Source organism: Carcharodon carcharias, chromosome 4, assembly GCF_017639515.1.
Source record: "Carcharodon carcharias isolate sCarCar2 chromosome 4, sCarCar2.pri, whole genome shotgun sequence".
In the NCBI taxonomy this organism is placed as follows: Eukaryota; Metazoa; Chordata; class Chondrichthyes; order Lamniformes; family Lamnidae; genus Carcharodon; species Carcharodon carcharias.
In genome coordinates, this window is record NC_054470.1 from 101,601,594 (window position 1) to 101,623,040 (window position 21,447).

Genomic DNA, 21,447 nt, shown 5'->3' on the forward strand with positions numbered 1-21,447 from the left:
CCCATGTTATTGTAAACACAATAGAAATGGTTGTTTCATTGTGTATTATTATGAGACATTAGATATTGTTTATGCCCCCTAAGCTGAATTTGTTTAGTTTATAATATTTCCTTAATGCTAAATGCAGCATTTTTCTCAATAATGAGACAGGAGTGGGGGATTACTCTCAATAATAGTGACTTAAAGTGTTAATTAGGTTTTCAACGGGATGACCACTGCATACAATCTTAAACATAACTGACTTTTGCGAGTCTGAGGGTCAGGTATTATTCCATCCCATTTGTACATCTTGTGGCTTAGATAAAACAGATCCTTGAATAGTCCCGCATATCAAAGGATAGGAATTCACTGCAGGCTTGCAATGTGACTGACAGCCCAGTGGAACAAAGTTCCCCCATCTCATCAACTCAATTCACACTTTGGATCCTAGGAGATGTGAAGTCCATTTACGCAAGGCTGAACCTAAAAGAATGTCTAGTGCAAAATAGAAAAAGGGTGGTAATACATAACAGAGCACTTGAAGCTTGAGTAGAAAACAGTTAAGTATCACATTCTCCATTCCAATATTACTTCATTGGAATGTCCTGAATCACAAAAGTTACTGCATGTCAGCTGTAACTCAATAGCTTACCTCTAAGTCAGAAGCTTCTGGGTTCAAGTCCTACTGCAGGATGTAAGCACAAACGTGAAGTACTAGCATTCCTAGTGTAGTACTGATGTTAAGATGAGCCCTGTCTGCCTGCCCTCTCAGGTGGTTACAAAAGATCCATTTTGAAGAAGAGCAGGAGAATTATTGATACATGTACTGGCCAATATTTATTCCTCAGTCAACCTCAGAAAAACAGATTATCTCACAATTAACACCTTGCTGTTTGTGGTAGTTTACTGTGTGCAAATTAACTGCCTTGTTTCGTACATCACCACAGTGACAACACTTCAAAAGTACTTCATTGGCGGCGAAGCACTTTGAGATGTCCAGTGATCTTGAAAGGTGCTATACCAATGAAAGTCTTTCCTTTCCAATTTCCAAATTGTAACCAGCAAAAATGAAAAACAACACATACTATGTTCATATTTAAAGCAGAAGGAATTTCCAGCCAGATACAGCCGTATTTACTTCTAACATTGAGAGAGAGAGAAACAGGACAACATTTTAAAATCGAGATTGTCATTTTTAATGGGAAGGCCCATACGATTGGTGAAAGGGTGCTTTCTTATACTGCACCTTTGTTTTGTCTCTAAGAGTCAAGGGATGTAACTGCAACATTTGTGCGTGCTTGTATAATATGTTGCAAACATGTTGCTGCTCAGAGAGAGGGATTGCAACCCAAGAGTCAGAGTCAGAGTCATACCCTCTCAAAGCACTGCACTGCAGCCATGGAGTGCACTGGGGACCTGCTGTAGGGGAAAGAGAACCTCCCGCCAGCGGCGGCGCCAAAGAGCCGCTCTGCCCATGACTGCGTGCGTGACCTTTTGCCTGCCTGCCTTCCGGTAAGCCGGAAGTAAAACACAAGTCGGCTGGGGTTGCGACGTCGTTGTGTTGTTTACGGATGGATTTAAACAGAAAAGACCGGTAAAAATCAACAGCGCCGCACAGGCCGCTCTGGAGAGTCGGGGAGTGACCGTGAGTAACTGTAACATGGGCACATGGACAGAACCACAGTGTCTCAGAAAGGAACATGCATTAATATATTGCGTTATAGCGAATAAAACAAATGTGAGCAAATATATAAGCTATAATGCAGACAGACATTTAAAACATGATTTAGTTATAGTGTTAGTAACATTCCAATGTATGCAAATAGTGGGTATGACAACAATATATACCAGCAGCTCATATACAATACATCTACACCCTTTTTATTATTAGCAACATACAAGTGGGTGAACAAATCCTGAATAAATCATAGTATATAACTATTGTGTTAATGTATGTAGCATCATATGTAAATCTCTAAGCCATAATGTATACAACAGCAACATTCAGAGCATGATTTAATTATAGTGTATATAACATTGTGATGTGTATATATTAGAAGCTATAGTATGTAAAACACAATAACATAAAAAGGATATGGGTATAGTGTATATAACAGTAACGCACACAAATGAATTGAACAATTGCTGTTAGATCATAGCAACGTGTATTAAACTTTTATTAGTACCTAAAACATTGCCTGGGGTACATAACATAGTGACATACATTAAGACGTGGGTAGTTGGTCAGGTGGTGAACCCAGGTTGGGTTTGGGGTGGTAGGGGAAGTTGGGTAGTGAAGCAGATTTGGTTGGGGGGGGGGGTTGGTTGGACGATGAGGTTGGCTCGGGGGTATTGGGAAGCTGTGGGTGGGGAGTCAAGCGGTGACTTTGGGTCAGGTAGGGTTGAGTGGGACTTGGGGTTCAGGGGGTCATGGGGGTGGAATGAGGGTGAGTCACCGTGAATGACTGGGGAGGTCAGCTGTATATAGATACCCAGCAGTTTGACTAGGATTTTTCTGTCTAACATTCCCTGGGTAAATTTCCAGGTAAGTAGGTTGTAACTTCTGAAGTCTCCGACTCTAACTGAGAGTTGGAGACTTTTTTGGAGGTCCTGGGGAGCAGGAAAATTATCCATCGGAAGTTCAGGCTATCTAGGCAATTCCCACAGAGTCAGTGCGTTGGAACATCCATGGGGCCCCAATGTGCAGCATATGGGGGGCATCTGGTGATCTGGAGACTGGAAGATCTGGGCCATAATGTATAAAACAGAACATTAAAAAGGATATGGGTGTTCTGTACATAAAAACAACATATATTCATATAACATTGCAACATTTAGAAAGGTTAGCGTTATAGTTCATACATCAGCAATATAGCCAAATGTATAAGCTATCAGCAGGATGATCCTTCCAAAGAAAGCACTGCCACCTATGAATAGTCATAAGATTCCCATTAATCATCGCTTCAAATTAGTATTGCTTGGTACAATTAAGTTATATCTAGCTTTATATCATTTGTTGTCAATACGTCTATCTAGAGTGCATTATAGTGTCATCTCTCAAGGCAACACATTTTAAAGTGTTACATCTCAATTATATCTATAAAGCTCACACCACCATTGTTAATTTAAACATACTGATAGCACTTTGAGCCTATGTGCAAAGCAGTCAAAAACAATTCTACTTCTGAAACAGATTATCTGTCATTATCACATTGCTGTTTATGGGGGCTTGCTTTGCACAAATTTTCTGCTGCATTTCCTGCATTATGACAGTGACTACACTCAAAAGCAGCTCATTGCCTGTAAAGTGCGCTGGGATATCCTGGGGTTGTGAAAGGTGTGAGAAAATGAATATTTTTTTTAAAGATGGGGAAAGCTTGTAATTAAAAACCAACTAACCAAACATATCGCTTAGTTTTTAGATCTGCCATATTTGAGTGGTTATATTTCATTACAAACCCTAGTGCTAGCATGTACAAAATAAAAATAAATTAAAACTACATCATTTTGGTAGGGACAAAACATGAAATTCACATACTTGCAGTGCAGGTGATACAGCGAAGGTTCACTAAATTGGTTCATGGGATGAGGGGTTGTCCTATGACTAGAGGCTGAGTAAATTGGGCTCATATTCTTTAGAGTTGAGAAGAATGAGAGGTGACCTCATTGAAACCTGCAAAATTCTGAAGGGGCTTGCTAGTGGGTAAATGCTGAGAGATTGTTTCTGTTGGTTGGGGGATCTAAAATGTGGGGACGCAGTCTCAGGATGAGGGACCAATCATTCAGGACTGATGAGGTGAAATTACTTCCCTCAAAGGGTTGTGGATCTTTGGAATTCTCTATCCCAGAAGGCTGTGGTTGCCCCATCGTTGAATACATTTAAGGCTGGGAGTGACAGATTTTTGCTCTCAGGGATTTGAGGGATATGGGGAGCGGGTGTGAAAGCGGAGTTAAAGCCCAAGATCAGCCATGATTGTATTGATTGGCGGAGTGGGCTCGACAGGCCATATGGTCTACTCCTGTTCCTATTTCTTGTGTTCATCCCTTAAGTTAGCTGTTATGTATTAGAAAGACTTTTAGTAAAGTTGTTCCTGCATCTCCCCTACTTTTTGCAGCATGGTAATGGAGCAGTGCAATGTTAGTGGAGCTTGAATTCTTTAGCTAGAGAGGGGTGAACCAGTGTTGTAATTTGTTTATTCGATATGGGCATCACTGGTATTGCTGACATTTATTGCCCACCCGAATTTCTCATAAAATTGGTGTGCACATCAAATTTTTTTTATGGTTACTGTCAAACTAAAATTACCCATTTTTCTTAACTACTGCAGTGTACAATCATTCACCAATCAAAAGTGACATAATAAAACATGCAGTCATAAATTAAATGAGTACCTGTTAAGAACTGTAAGAATCCACTTGTAGAACTTTTCCATCTGCTTGAAAAGAGTAACACAAATTTAATGGTTCGGACTTGTACACGACTTTATTGAGCTTCAACCTGGAAAAGTGAAGACATTTTAACCTTCAAGTAATAATGCAACATGTTTTTAAATTCTCCTTGCAGACATTTTACTGTAAACCCAGCTGTTCTGGATCCTGTTCAATCGGGTGTGTGTACCAGTGATGGACTGCGCACCAGACTCTGGGTATGTTCAATATTTGGTATGGAAATATCAGGACAATTGCAAGTGTAATTATGTGCAAAATCTTAAAGTTTTGTTCACCGTTTCCTATCACTAAATATTGGGAAGACAGAAGCACTTGATTTTGATCGCTATCACGAAGTCCATTCTCTTGCCACCAACTCCATCCCTGTTCCCGGCAATTGTCTGAAGCTGAACTAGGCTGTTCACAAACTCAGTATTGTATTTGGCCTCGAGTTGAGCTTCTGAACACACATCCGCGCCATCACTAGGACCACTTCTGTAACATCACCCAACTCCACCCTTACTTGGCTTACAGAAACCCTCATCCATTTATCTCCAGACTTGACTATTTCAATGCCCTCTTACCTAGCATCCCCTGTTCTACCCTCCGCGAACTTGAGGTCATTCAAAACTGCCGCCTGAGCCCTAACTCGCACTATATCCCATTCACCAATCTCCCTGTGCTACATTGACTATCAGTTAACCAACACCTCGATTTTAAAATTCTCATTTTGTTTTCAAATCTCTCCCTGGCCTTGCCCCTTCCTATATTTGTAATTTTCTCCAGCCTTACAGCTCTCCCCCCCCCCCCCCACCCCACACACACACACACACACACACACACACACACACACACACACACACACAGACCTCTGTGCTCTGCCAGTTCTGGCCTCTTGAGTATCCCTGATTTGTAATCTTAACAGCATTGGTGACTATGCCTTCAGCTACCTCAATCCTAAACTCTGCATTTCCCTCTCTAAACCTCTTCTCTTTTTCTCTTTCCTCCTTAAAGAGCCTGCTTAATACCTTTCTTTTTGACTAAGCTTTTGGTCATCAGGCCTAATATCTCCTTATGTGGCTTGGTGTCAAATTTTGTTCTATAATGACCCTGTGTAGAATCCTGGGAGGTTTAATTACATTAAACATGCTACATAAATTCAAGTTTCTGTTGTTATCGGTAATGATTAATTGTTTTGATTTTCCATTTCACAGCTTTTGCACAGCAACTATCTTTTTCACTGACACTACATTAGAAATATTTGCTGAAGACTCACCTTAAAATCTGCCTCTTTGGCCTAGATCCTGATATACTTTTATGTCTTTGACAGTTTTATTGTCTGATTATGCTTATGGGAAGTGTGACGAAATGCTTCCTATATTAAATGTGCTATATAAATGCAAATTGATGTTGATGCATGCTGCCTGAACTGCTGTGTATTTTTTACATTGTGATTTTGTAAATAGCCTGATTGAAAGCTAATTTTTTTTCAAGTAAACCAGCAGGCTATTTCTTGGGACAGTCTGTCCATTAATCAATTTGTTACCACGAGTTTGACCTAAAAAAAACTGTTCTATAAATTTCCTCGAGCTTGATCAATTCAGAAGTGGCAGTTTTTTTTTAATATTTCCGCCTTCCCTACGAAAAGGAATACCTTGGAAAGTGACTAATTGTCCTGTCTGAATGCTTCATTATAGTCTTCACCAAGCTTTGCCTCTGCTTCCCAAACATAAAACTTGTTTTTTTTCAACGTGGAGTTGGTGAATCTCCAGTTGGTGTCTTTGTATTAATTCACCTTTATCACATTTCCAAAGAAAAGCTAGTCTGTGTCTATGTATCATATTTTGAATCATTTTTAGAATTGCTCAGATTTTGGGAGTGAATGTGGCAAGTAGTGATAAACTGATTGCAAGTTTGAATTGTTGCTTCGTCTTTGTTTGTTGACACAGCCGCCGGACACTGGCGTTTGGTGGGTACGTTAGTCGAAAAGTGCGCCCACTCTGTATGCACACTTCCACTTGTTTGAAGTTTCTCTGTCTGCCATTTTGGTCATGTGTTAACCTGTGTATCTTAATTGGCTTGCAAATCTAGGAGCCAGAGGAATATCATAGGAACTGATTGTATTTGTTTTCTAGGTTGATGTTGCATACAAGCAGGAGATTTTCTATAAGGCTTGATAAATTTCCATTAAGCTGCCTTGGCTTACAAAATGGATATGCTGCGGTGTCTTGTGCATTTTCTCATTTTAAAATATGAAAGAGTTATCCTGGAGTGCTTAATCAGATTTTGCCATAATTCTATGTATAATCATTAAGGGAGTGGCATACTTTCATTCTACAATTCTACCATCTTTGCTGAGTGAGTTTTCAACAGAAGTCAGATTTTTTTGGCCAGATAGTCCAATGCTCAGTGTAGTTATTTCTTGTAAATGGGATCTGTCTGTAAATGTGTGGATGTATATCCCTCAGCCCAGCAGGACTGCAGGTGGTAACTCTAGCAGTTTGAATGACATTTTCCCTTTTCGTGAAAGATTTTTCAAGAAATTTTATTTGAGAAATTGGTAAGAGGATTGCATTGGTATATATTTCACTACCAGCAGCTCTGTACTGAGGCATGGAACCTTAGGACTTGCTTTTTTTATGCCATCTTATCTACCGTTACTCTTGAGCCATTTTTGAGGGGAATGTTCACTTTTCTAATTGCTAACTTTTTCTCTGCTAAATGATGTGTAAATGTGGCCTATTTGTTTTCATTAAGTTTGATAAAGCCTAGCGACCTCCTATGTAATGACATTAATAGACTGATTATACTTCAATTTGTGGCCCGCATAAGCAAAAATGGACCATTATGAAGTGGAGCCTATTTCAGTTTGACAGTACAGCATTGTTTTAATGCAACATTGTGCCTTTTGCAAATATCTACTGTGAATTTGAAAGCAAAATTGTTCTCATGCATTGGTTTTCTAGATGCTCAACTACTCCAGGATCACCACATGGAGCAAAACAGGATGGAAGTGAACCATCCAAAGGCCACAATACCTACAATGGATCACAGAAAAATGAAAAGCGAGGTGAAAAGAAAAATGAGGAGGTAAGTAATGTTATATGAAGGGCATGTGTATCTAACAGCTATTTTCGTACAACCTATTTTACTTTCCTTGTTTTCGGCCCCTCACCCTTCAAATTCCCTTTCCTCATGAGGGCACTCCATCCCTCTCCCTGGAAACAGTTAAGTTGAAGTCAATCCGCTCACAACCTTTGTGACACATTTGATCCTGAGATGAGTTTCTGATCTTATATTCGCGTCATCACTAAGGTCATCTATTTCCACCTCAGTAACATTATTCAACTTCACCCCTGTTTCAGCTTATCTGCTGCTGAAATCCTCATCCATGACTTCATTGCCTCTAGATTTAACTGTTCCAATGCACTCTTGGCTGGTCGCCAACATTCTACTCTCCATAAACTTGAGTTCATACAAAGGTCTGTTGCCCATATCTTAACTCACAACAAGTCCCGTTCCCCTATCGCCCCTGTGCTCACTGACCTGCATTGATTCTCGGTCAAGCAACATCTTAATTTTAAAATTCTCCTCCTTGTTTTCAAATTCCTTCATGGCTTTTCCCCTTCCCATCTCTGTAATCTTCTCCAATCCCATAATCCTCCAAGATATCATTGCTTCTCTAATTCTGGCCTCTTGTGCATTTCCAATTATTATTGTTCCACCACTGGTGGCTGTCCCTTCAGCTGCCTAGTCCCTAAGTTCTGTAATTCTTTCCCCATATTTCTCTGCCTCTATCTTACTTTCCTCCTTTAAGACTCTCCCTAAAACACCTCTTTGTCAAGCTTTTGCACTCTGACCTAACATGTCCCCGTGTGGTTGGGTGTCACACTTTATCTTATAATGCTCCTGTGAATTGCCTTGGGGCATTCCATTATGTTAAAGGTGCCATATAGATTAAGGCTGTTGTTTTTTATCTCATCGCTCTGTTTTTGCACGTTTGTATTTCCAGCAGTAATCCCTGAACAGTGAGCCCAGGTGTTTTCTTTAACTCTGAACATAGGGTCACGCACAGTGGTAGTGTTTCCACTCTCACATCAAACAAATGGAATAACTCAACTGATGGATTTAACCTCATCAGGTGAGGTTGGCATCCCACCAGGACAATGTGCAGGATTTGTTTCACAAAGGGTCAGACAACTCCCAACAGTAGGTAAAACAGCGTTGGTATTTTCCATAGTTAGTGTTGTTCTGACCTGAGACCACAAATCCACACTGTTTCAGTTTCTTTTAACGGATTTTACAATTTCATTAAGTTCAGAACATATTTTCCATTTTACTGTCTGCCACAGAGATCAGAGTTAGATTGTGTCATTTTTATTAAGTCGATTCTGTAAGTACCTCGAGTTATGTTCCTTGTTCAGACCAACAAGCTAATCTTGACCATTCTAATGCTGAAGGGATTTAAGGTAAATTGGTGACTAAACATCAGATAATAGGTGAATAAATTGTTCAGTGCTGCCAGAGAAGATGACACTTGGGCAGACTAGGAATCAGTCCCCTATTCTAAAGTTGCTTCATGGGTATCTGTCAACTGGAGGCCTATTGATATCATAAGCAATGTTGCAGCATGGTAAAATCATTTTGCTAACCATTGCTGTCTCGATTTAATTGCAGTAGTTGATGACCTTTGGCAAATTGGTCTTATAGTTAATGTGTCGGACCCTGCACCTTGCTGAAATTGCAGAACTTCAGCATTTCAGTATGTTTCTCTGGGCATACAGGATTAATAAGAAAAATAGCTGTCAACCTTAGTAGCTTACAGCACGAAGGAGATCTATTTGACCCAATGTGTCTGTGGTGACTATCGAAAAATAATCTCACTGCCCTGCTGTTTTCTGTATGTCTGTATTTCTTTGCTTCAAATGTTTACCTACACTTCCCTTAAAAGATTTACCATCCCCATCTCAACTATTCCCCATGACAAAGCATTCCATGCATCAACAACCATCTGTAAATTCTATAAATTCTCCCTAACCTGCTTTTTAGGAACATATTCATCCTTTGATTGATGTATACATCTTTTACACATCTATCCTTCTACTCATCAATGCCTTCAGAATTAAAAGTTTGGGTAAAGTGATTGGTTAATTTTAGACCCAAATGAACCAGCACAATGGCTCAGGTCCTGGGACTTTATAAGACAGTTGAGTCATAACAGTGGCATGTTTGTGTGTGTTGTCAACACATTGATCTGTGTCAATCATCAGGCTGGGTTTTCCTTTTGTGATGTCCTCTGTAAAATAAAAATTTAGGCGCTCATTTCATATGACAATACTAACGGCCCAAAAGCACTATTCATTACACTATTAGCTGGAGTTTTTATTGAAGTGAGAAGGACAATTTAAAACAAATTTATTACCCTGTGTCTTGAGACTCAACGGAGCACTGAATTGGCATGCAAAACTCTCAACTTAATTTACTTCAGATCAACTGATGGAATGAGCATCTCATTTCTCTGACTGTTGTTAGGGCCTAAATAAATTGAGTTTAGGTAGTCTTAATGCTATGGATCCACAATATAAGTCTGTTCAAAGTTCAGCACGAGGTTGTCAGGTTCACTCAGAAGGGCCATCAGGATGGAAAATGTGGTTCTTGTTCCTTGGGGTGTTCTGAAAATTGAGTTAAAATGATTACTGGGACAGAGCTACCTGATTTTTTTTTTTGAAGGCTTGATGCCGTCATGAATGGAAAAAAATGGATAAGCAGATATTTTTTGCCATAGTTTTTAAAAGTAGTTATGATTTTTATGTTTCTTTGAACATTCGGCTGTTAAATGTGCACTTCTTCCCTTGGTGCAGATATAAACATAAGCATCTAATCAAATCCGTTGTACTGATATTTGTGATGAATGCCATTATTTCAGATGCTATACTTTTATCTAAACTCGAACTTGTAAGTACTTGTTTGATCAATTGATTAATGTCTACATCTGGCATCTTTTAGTGAAAATTCATACTGTTATTTGTAGGGCTTACTGTTTTAAATACAATGCGTTAAACAAGCAAACATTTCATACCTCACTTTCCGCTGGAATTTAAACACTTTTTTTCATTCTTGTCAGCAGCGTGTGACTAAGAAGAGAGGTTGGCCGAAGGGCAAAAAACGTAAAAAGAATATACCCAATGGTCCCAAAGCTCCACTGACAGGCTATATGCGATTCTTGAATGAACGGCGTGAACAGTTACGGGCACAGCAACCAGATTTACCTTTTCCAGAAATCACCAAGACTTTGGGCAGTGAATGGAGCAAACTTCCACCTGAAGATAAACAGGTTTGTGGCATTTAATGTACAATCCAATTATGGCACAGTTAATGAGAGATTACTGGCATGGATTTGTTAAAGGCAAATCATGCCTGACTAACCTGAGTGAGTTCTTTGAAGAAGTAACAGAGAGGGCCAATGAAGGTAGTGCAGTAGATGTTGTACTATTGGTTTCATAACAGACCGTTATGATGCGGCAGATGATGTGTGCCAGGCAGATCAAATCCATGAGGGAAATGGCGGTCACAACCGTTGTGCAATTTGCATTTTGTTTCGAGACACATGCCCTGAATTCAGAAGTAATATCTATCACAGCTTCATAGATTTTTTGGAAAACTAAATTAAACATTGATTAACAAGAGAAAAGATTTCAAGCACATACATAGAACTACAAATTACTACTATAATAACTCCTAAAACCCTTAATTAATCTGGCTTCCAGTTATATCCCCCATTAAGGCAACGGTAAAAGAGTAGACTTAAACAGATCCAGCGAGTCAATACAATACCCTGTAAAGTAAAATTCAAAGTGGCTTTTCCTAGTTTTTGTAGACAGCAGCTTAATGCATAAATACTGGAGGCTTTTCATACTTCTGGTAGATCTTGCAATGCCTTTCTCTCTGACACACAGCTTCTTCTTTATACATATTTCTCCCTTTTAATGCAAATTTCATCGTCCCCATATGTCTTTGGAACTTTATTTTTCTCATAATATAAATCTTTTCATGGTGCTGATATTAGAAGTAACCTTTGAGAAAAATAAATACAATCCTTGGCCTAGCTTTTCTGGCTAGGTGTAACATCCTCCCATCTCTTCGAAGTTCAAACTACACTGATTTATCAACAAATGCAAATTCTCCTCACCTCACATTCTAAAACTTCAGCCATTTTTATGCATTTAGCATTTCAAACTTAGCTTCTTTTGATGAGTCAAAGCCTCCAGCCCAGCAGCCTCCAACTCAATTAAATCCGTCCCCTCCCCCACACACACACACACACACACACACACACAATCTATCCAAACCCCACTAGTAACCTACTTTTGCAATAAATCGCAATAATATTGAGAATTATTATACTTTCATAACGACCCCTCCTTACGAGAAAGTGAACCATCATCATTTAAAAAGACGGCATCGTTTTCTTAACCCATCTTACACCACCTCCTGTACTTATCTATATACTCGCACTATTACGTTACCAGATGCACGCGTTAACATAATATATACATACAAATCCTTGGGATCAACAGAAGCCATTTCAGTCCAGTGTCCAGGTTCTAGATGTCCAATTTTTCTTTGAGCTTTAAACTCTCGACTGTGCATCTGCAATCAGATTTTCTCGCTAGCCACACGTATAATCTGTAGATTAATTGGTAGCAGCAATAAACTCCATCTGAATAGCCTTGCACTTCAGTCTCGAAATTTGTCCGGAAACTTTAAAGGATTGCGGTTTGTATAAACAGTTGTTTCTGACGAATTCTTTGTAACGTAAATCTCGAAATACTACAATGCTAACACCAGACCCAGTGTCGTCTTTTTGATCATTGAATATCTTCTGTGTTGTACATTCAACTTCCGTGAAAAATAACCCTATCAATTTCTCAATTCCAGTTTCATCATCTTGCAACAGCACGGCCCCAATGCCTGTATCGCTTGCTTCGATGGCCAACTTAAATTGCTTGGCATAATTGGGTATTGACAAAACTGGTGTCGTGGTCAATGCAGTTTTTAAACTGTCAAATGCCTTTTGACACTCCTATGACCATTGAAACTTCTTGTTCTTTTTTAATAGTTCAGCCAATGGAGCAACCACACTGCTAAAATTTGGTGCAAACGTCCAGTAAAACCCACTAATGCCCAGAAATCTCAAAACTTCTAATTTTGTTGTAGGCACGGGGAAATCCATGATAGCTTTAACTTTCACATCACTTGGAGCCATCTTACTATATCCATTGGTATGGCCTAGATATGTAACTTGCGCTTTTGCAAATTCATTTTTAGCCAAGTTCATCACCAGATTAACTCCCTGTAGTCAACTAAATAATTCTTCCAAATGTTGTAAATGCTCCTCCCACATTTGACTGGAAACTATCAAGTTGTCCATATAAACAGCACAATTATTCAGCCCTGTAAATTACTTTGTCAGTCTCTGAAATGTTGCAGGTGCATTTTTCATAACAAATGGCATGATTTTAAACTGATATAGTCCATCTGGCGTTACAAAAGCCGATATCATCTTTGATCTCTCCAATGCCTATATCCTCTCTGCAAGTTATTCTTTGTGATAAATTTTAATTGTCCCACATTCTCAATGCAATCTTCCAACACTGGTATAGGACATGAATCTGTATTTGTCATTGCATTCACCTTTCGATAGTGCACACACAGTCTTTGTGTTCCATCTGGTTCCATCACAGTTGGCGAACTCCAGTTACTGCAACTAGACTCAATGATGTAATTTTGAAGCATGAATTTAATTTCTTTCTGTACCTGTGATAACTTTGCTGGATTTAATTTATTGGGATGTTTCCTTATCAAAGATGAAACTTCTATACTCACATCATGTATAGCTAAATTTGTCCTCCCCAGCTTATTCCCACAAATATCTTTGTGCAACTGCAATAGCTTCTCCAAATCACTTTGACACTTGTCTGGAAGGTAACTCGATATTACATTTAAATTTTTAAGTAACCCCTCATTATCCAATTTGATCACAGAAAAATCAATTTTTGAATCCTTCATTTCTACCTCTTTCTCCTTATCTACCACCACTAATACCTCCTTTTGGTCCTATTCCCTGTCAAAGTACTATTTAAGCTTATTTACGTGACACACCCTCTGCTTCTATCTGGAGTATTTATTAAATAATTTACTTCACTCAGTTTCTTTTCAATCCTGTAAGGCCAGTTAAACATTTGCCTTTAACGAGTCACCCAGTACTGGTAACAGAACTGCTACTTGTTCCCCAGCAACAAAACCATGAGCTGTGGCTCTCCTTTCTGCCTTCACTTTCCTCACTGGCTGTGATATCTTTAAATGTTCCTTAGCTAACTCAAGTGCTCTGTCCAATCTTTCCCTGAAGTTTGATGCATAATCCAGGAGAGTAGTTTCTGAATTTAGACCCACTAATTATTCATGAATCAATTTCAGTGGTCCCCTTACCTCATAACCATAAACTAATTCAAAATGACTAAATCCAGTCGATGCATTAGGAGCATCCCTAATAGCAAATAACAAGAATAGAATTACCTGATCCCAATCCCGTGGATAGTCCTGACTATACACCCTCACCACAGTTTTTAAAGTTTGATGCCGTCTTTCCTAAGCCCCTTGTGATTCAGGATGGTAAGCTGTTGACTTAAACTGTTTTATCCCCAAGCTGTTCACTACTTCCTTAAACAGATGTGACGTGAAATTTGAACCCTGATCTGACCTATTTCTTTTGGTAAACCATGTCTTGTAAAAAAAAAATTTAGTCAACTCTTCCACAATTCTCTGTGTTGTAATATTTCTAAGGCATCGCTTCAGGCAATCTTGTAGACACACCCATTATTGTCAGTAAGTACTGATTTCTGCTTTTAACCTTAGGCAGATGCCCTACACAAGCAGTCATGGCCCTAGTAAAAGGTTCTTCAAATGTTTGAACTGGGATTAAAGTTGCTAGCTAAATCATTGCTTGTGGCTTCCCTATCACCTGATGTGTGATATGTTCTACAGAATTTAACTACATCTCTATGCAATCCAGGTGAATATAAATGTTTTTATATTTTCGCCTGTGTCTTTCTAATTCCTAAATGTCCCCCCATTGGAATTTCATGAGCTGTTCTCAGGATCTCATTTCTATATCCAAACGGTATAACAATCTGATGTACTTTCCTCCAGCTTTCATCTGCTGAAACTTGATACGGCCACCACTTTCTCATTAACACGTTACCCTTAAGATAATAACATTCTGGAATACATTCTGCCACTGTTTCTGAGTAAGCTGTCTGATATAACTGTTTTATTTATCGATCCTTTTTCTGTAACTCTACCAACTGTGTTGAGCTAAGTCCCTCAGCTGCATTACCTTCCATTCTTTCTTCCTGAACAATCTTATCAATGACAGTGCCAGCTAATTGAATTTCAACACCTTCCTGCCATTTAACTTTCTGTTCTTCCTGCTTCAACGTGTGAGCTTATAATCTTGTTACCATGCAACCTGGAAACAATCCAGGATGCTCTTTCTGCAACACTTCTGTTGAAAACACCTCTACAGGCTGCCCAACTACCATAGACATCACCCACGTCTGTGAACCAGCTATATAATTACCTAAAGTAAATTGAACCTCTGCAATGGACAATGTTTCCACTTCTCCAACAATCACCTCACCTGTTTCACAATTACTCTTTAAATTTACCTTCCACAATGAACTAGGCTTAGCATCTCCATGAACCTCACTCATTATCACCTGTTCCTGCAATACCCCCTCTGAACAACAAATATCACTATCCCACGATATTAAGGATTGACCAGCTCCTATGTCTTATAAAATTTTAACATCTTTACCTACTCCACCCTGTATACATAGAAAGACTTCCTCTTCACATGCAAAATCTTTAAACATTTCTGCAACCTGCTCCTCAGAAGTCCCTTGGGTAAATTGTGAACACATTCCCACTTCTTTGTTTCTCACTGATTCTTCTTCTTTTACCTGTACACAAACCACTTGTTTTTCCTGTGCCTGCACCTCCAAACCTACAGTACTTTTACTTCCAGAACTTTTCTGCATCCCAATAATTCCAACAGATTTTCCCTATAATTTCCAACCATTGACTTTGTGTGCCCAACTTTATTACAATGAAAACACCTCAATTTTCGAGTGTCACTTCTACTCCCAGCAGCTTCCTTCTTAGTCTGAGAGAAAACTTACTGGGAATTTCCACCCACTCCTTCTTCCCTGACTATCTACCTTCCTTTCATCTTTCCACTTTCTACCCTTCTCTGATTTAAAAGGGTGACGATAAAAAGTTTAGCTCTATGAACTAACTCATGATGATCAGCTATCTCTGCTGTTTGCCTTACAGAATCAACCCTCTGTTTGTCCATATCAGTTCTCACCACAGAATTAATTGAATCTTTAAATTCTTCCAAAAGTCTTACTTCTCTAAAAGCTGTATATGTCGTATCTTCTTTAATGCCTGTGTCCACCGGTCGAAATTACTTTTTGTTTTGCTCTCTCAAACTCGATATAAGTTTGCCCAGGCTGTTTTCTCATATTCCTAAATATCTGCCTGTATGCCTCAGGAACAAACTCATAAGCACTCAAAATAGCCTTTTTTTAACCACATCATAGTCCACGGACTTTTCTTTTGGCAGTGAAGCATAAACCTCATGTGCTCTATCCACTACTCTAGATTGTTGTAACAATGTCCAGTTTTCTTGTGGCCATTTCATATGTTTAGCTATCTTCTCAAATGAAATGAAGAAGGCCTCCATATCTCTTCCTTCAAACTTCAGATTAACTTGTACAAATTAAACATCTCCGCACTGGGTTTAGGCTAACAGTTTTTTCATCATCAGAACTTTCCTCAGCATCTGATGTCTCTTTTAAAGTCCAATTTTTTAAAGTCAGTACTCTCTGCCCTTTTTCCTTCCCTCTGTCTTCCATTGCTAAATTTTCCCTCTGGCGATCAAGTTTTCACGTTTCCATTTCTTTTTGAAATAATCTCTCTTCCCTTTTTCTGCTGCTTCTAGTTCCAGTTTTCTTTCATTTCCAAATCTTTTTCCTTTTCTTTTGCCTCCAATTCCAGTTTTTTTTCATTTCCAAATCTTTTTCCTTTACTTTTGCCTCCAATTCAAGTTTTTTCTCAGTTTCTTTTGTTTGTTCAAATCCAAGTTTCTTCATTTCTTACTGAAGTCTCACTACCTCCAGCTGTGACTCACTAGTGCCAGGTGAGTGCGAGTCTTAGAGGCTGTGTTGCTTGCCTGGTGCCAGGGTTAAGTACATCTCCTCAGGGCTGGAGAAGAACTTGGAGTGGGAGGGGAGGGAGCCAGTTTTTGTCATCCATGTTGGTACCAATGACATTGGTAGGGCTAAAAAGGAGGTTCTGCTGAAAGAATTTGAACAATAAGCTAAATTAAAAAACAACCTCCAAGGTAATAATCTCAGGATTACTACCTGAGCCACAGACAAACTGGCATAGGGTAAATAAAGTCAAGTTAAATGCGTGGCTCAAAGATTGGTGTGGGAGGAATGGGCTTCAGTTCATGGGGCACTGGCACCAGGACTGGGGTAGAAGGGAGCTGTTCTGGTGGGACGGGTTTCACTTTAGCTGGGACCAATGTCCTGGCAAATTGAATAACTAGGGCTGTAGAGAGGGCTTTAAACTAAATAGAGGAAGTGAGGGTTCCGGAGAGGCGATACGTAGACTTACAAAGCAGAAGGATATGGCAGCATTGTGGGACTGCTACTTAGGCAGTGATTCCCAGAGTATGACAGGAAGGGACAGAGTGTACAAACATAAAATGCAGCAAATAGGGTCAAAGGGGGGAAAACTGGTCAAAAGGCAAAATTAATGGCTCTTTACTTAAATGCATTTAGCAATCGGAACAAAATAAATGAATTAACAACAAAATTGAGGTTAATGGGTCTGATGTTGTAGCCATTATGGGGACATGGTTACAAGTAGATGAAAGCTGGGAGCTAAATATTCTGGGGTATGTGACTTTTTGAAAGGACAGGCAGGAAGTTCAGGATGGTGGAGTAGCTTTGTTAGTACGAGATGGAATAAGTATGACAGCAAGAAGTGATCTTGGATCGGAAGGGTGGAGGTAAGAAATAACAAGGAGGAGAAGACACTGATGGGAGTAGTCTATAGGCCCTCTAACAGTAGCTATATACTGTAGGACAGATAATAAATCAGGAGATAATGAGGGCATGTAAAAAAGGCAGTGCTTTAATCATGGGTGACTTTAATCTTTATGTAGATTGGGAAAATCAAATTGGCAGAGGTAGCCACGAGCAAGAATTCATAGTGCATTTGGGACAGTTTTCTAGAACAATATGTTGGAGATACAACCAGGAATCAGGCTGTTTTGGATCTGGTTATGTATTATGAGGCAGGTTTAATATATGATCTAGAGTAAAAGATCCCATAGGAAACAGTGACCATGTCAAGGTAGAATTTAGCATTTAGTTTGAGAGTGAGAAACATGGGTCAGAACCAACTGTGCTAAACTTAAATAAGGGTAATTACAAAGAAATGAGGGCAGAATTGGCTGCAGTGGACTTGGAAAGTGGTTTAGCAGAAAAGATGGTTGATGAACAATGGCAGATGTTTAAGAAAATAGCTCATGACTCAAAACAAAGATATATCCCAGTGAGGAAGAAGGATTCTAGGAAGGGAATAAACCAACCATGGTTAACCAAGCAAGTTAAGGATTGCATCAAATTGAAAGAAACAAAAAACATACAATGTTGCAAATATTAGTGGTAAGCCAGAGGATTGGGAAAGCTTTTTAAAAAAACAAAAGATGACCAAAAAATAATGAAGCGAGAGAAAATAAACTTTGAGGATAAACTAGCAAGTAATGTGAAAATGGACAGTGAGACCTTCTTTAAATATATAAAAAAGAAGGGAGAGGCCAAAGTGAACATAAGCTCCTTAGAGATTGAGCCTGGGGAAATAATAATGTGGAGCCAGAAATTGGCAGAGGAGTTGAATAAATACTTTGCACCAGTCTTCACAGTAGAAGATACTAATAGTCTTGCAAAAATACTGAATAATCAAGAGGCAAGCGTTGGGGGAGAAGGAAATAAATACAATAACTATCACTAGAGAAAAAGTACTAGGGAAAATAATGGGGCTAAAGGCCGATAAGCCCCCTGAACCTGATGGGTTGCATCCTAGGATATTAAAGGAAGTAGCTACAGAGATAATGTTTGCACTCGTAGTAATTTTTAAAGAATCCTTAGATTCTGGAAAAGTCCCAGAGGATTGGAAAACTGCGAATGTAACCCCCTTATTCAAAAAGGTAGGGAGACAAAAAGCAGGTAACTATAGGCCAGTTAACTTAACATCTGTCATTGGGAAAATGTTAGAGCCTATTACAAAGGATGTAATAGCAGAGCATTTAGAAATGCATAATATAATCAAGCAGAGTTGGCATGGCTTCATGAAGGGGAACTCATACCTGATAAATTTATTGGAATTATTTAGGTAAGTAACAAGCAGGATAGATAAAGGGGAACCAGAAGATGTAATATATTTGGATTTCCAAAAGATGCTTGATAAGGTACCGCATATAAGGCTATTTATTAAGGTAAGAGCCCATGGTGTTGGGGGCAGTATATTAGCATGGATTGGCTAACTTATAGAAGACAGAGTTGAGATAAGGGAGACACTTTCAGGATGGCAACATGTAACTAGTGGAGTGCCACAGGGATCAGTGCTGGGGGCACAATTATTTACAATATATATTAATAACTTGGATGAGGGAAGTGAATGTACTATCACCAAGTTGGTGCATGACACAGAAATAGGTGGGAAGGCAAGTGGTGAGGATAACAGAATAGAGGAGTTGAATATTATTTAAAAGGAGAAAGACTGCAGAAAGCTGCAGCACAGGGATTTGGGGGTCCTCATGCATGCATCACAAAAAGCTAGCATACAAGTTCAGCAGGTAATATTATGAGAAGGCAAATGGAATGTTGGCCTTTTAGTTCAAAGATAACAGAGTATACAAATAGGAGGAAGCGTTGCTAAAACTATGCAAGGCACTAGTTAGACCACACCTAGAATACTATGAACAGGTTTGGTTGTCTTATCTAAGGAAAGATATACTGGCAATGGAGGCAGTCCAGAGAAAGTTCACTAGGTTGATTCCGGATATGGAGCGATTTTCTTATGAGGGTAGGTTGGACCTGTACCCATTGGAGTTTAGAAGAATGAGAGGCAACCTTATTGAAACATAAGATATTTAGGGGGCTTGACAGAGTAGATGCTGAGAGGTTGCTTACCCTTGTGGGAGAGTCTAGGACCATAGGGCATAATCTCACAGTAAGGGGTCGCCATTTAAGACAGAGATGAGGAGGAATATCTTCTCTCAGGGGCTAGTGAATCTGTGGAATTCTTTGCCACAGAGGGGTCGAGAGGCTGGGTTGTTAAGTATATTCAAGGCTGGGATAGACAGATTTTTAATCAGTAAGGGAATCAAGAGTTATGGGGAAAAGGCAGGAAAGTGGAGTTGAGGATTATCAGATCGGCCATGATCTCATTGGATGGCAGAGTAGACTCGATGGGCCAGATGGCCTACTTCTCCTCCTACGTCTTATGGTCTTATGATCACTTACAGTTTCAAATGGTGTGCTATCACTTCAATTATTTCTGCTTTTTTTGTCCTTAACAGGTAACCTCAGCTGCAACTTATCCAACAACTCTGTTAACTTTTAGATACTTTTTGTAACCCAATCAGAGTTATATCTTCTACTTCCAAAAAAGTTTTAGCCGTGGATACAGCCATTTTTGCAGTCTCACCACTTTAAAAAATTCCTCATACCAACTCCGAATTCAAAGTGCTTCTCGTACTTGTAAACTTAAGGTTCACCAACTCCAAACCAATCAAGGAATTTCAAATATCCCAGACGAACCCCCAGTTTGTTATGACTCGGCAGATGATGTGTGCCAGGCGGATCAATTTATGAGAGAAACTTGATCATGTAGTCACAACGGTTTTGCAATTTGCATTTTATTTTGAGATGTATTCCCTGAATTCTGAAGTAATAAGTTTACCATGACTTCAGAGATTTTTAGAAAACTAAATTGAACATTTATTAACAAAAGAAAAGGTTGTAAGCACATACATATGTCTACAAATTATTACTATAATAATTCCTAAAACCCCCTAATTAATCTGGCTTCCAGTTATACCCCCGTTAAGGCAACAGTAAAAAGTAAATAAATAGATTTAAACAGATCCAGGCAATACCCTAGAAAGTAGAATTCAAAGTGGCTTTTCCCAGCTTTGGTTTCTGTAGACAACAGCTTAATGCACAAATACTGGAGGTTTTTCACACAGCTGGTAGATCTTACAATGCCTTTCTCTCTGACACACAGCCTCTTTTCCTTTATACATGTTTCCACGTTTTAATGCAAATTCTATTGTTCCCATATGTCTTTGGAACTTTATCTTTCTCATAATATAAATCTTTTCATGGTGCTAAAATTGAAGTAACCTTTGGGAAAAGTAAACACATTCCTTGACCTAGCTTCTTTGGCTGGCTAGATATAAACACCCTCCCGTCTCTTTGAAATTCAAACTGCCCTGATTTATCTACAAATGCAAATTCTCCTCACCCCACATTCTAAAACTTCAGCCATGTTTACATATTTAGCATTTCAAATCTAGTTTCTTTTGATGAGTCAAGGCCTCTAGACTAGCTGTCTCCAATTCAATTAAATGGTGCATACACACACACACAAACTATCCAAACACCACTATTAACCTACTTTTACAATAAATCACAATAATATTTATAAGAATTGTTATACTTTCGTGACACAAACCTGTTCAGAAAATGGAAGCACATGCTACTAAATGGATGGTTGTCACTCTTTAGCTCTGATGAAGAGATATGGACTTGAAGCGTTAAGTCTGTTTTTCTCTCCACTGATGCTGCCTGACCTGCTGAGATTTTACAGCATTTTCTGTATTTACTTCAGATTTCCAGC

At 39.0% G+C, this 21,447-nt stretch overlaps 1 protein-coding gene across 4 annotated transcripts in view; it reads left to right on the forward strand.

The window, feature by feature from the left end:
• The first annotated feature begins 1,515 nt into the window (after positions 1 to 1,515).
• LOC121277420 (SWI/SNF-related matrix-associated actin-dependent regulator of chromatin subfamily E member 1-related-like) overlaps positions 1,516 to 21,447 on the forward strand; it is a 49,223-nt gene continuing 29,291 nt past the window's right edge. For 3 of the 4 annotated variants that reach the window (XM_041186857.1, XM_041186859.1, XM_041186860.1), the window contains exons 1-4: positions 1,516 to 1,624; positions 4,544 to 4,625; positions 7,374 to 7,497; positions 10,532 to 10,741. In XM_041186857.1, coding sequence (XP_041042791.1) covers positions 4,603 to 4,625; positions 7,374 to 7,497; positions 10,532 to 10,741 — 357 coding nt within the window. In that variant the 5' untranslated portion in view covers positions 1,516 to 1,624; positions 4,544 to 4,602. The remainder of the gene's footprint in view (positions 1,625 to 4,543; positions 4,626 to 7,373; positions 7,498 to 10,531; positions 10,742 to 21,447) is intronic. The other variant, XM_041186858.1, reaches the window with a different exon arrangement.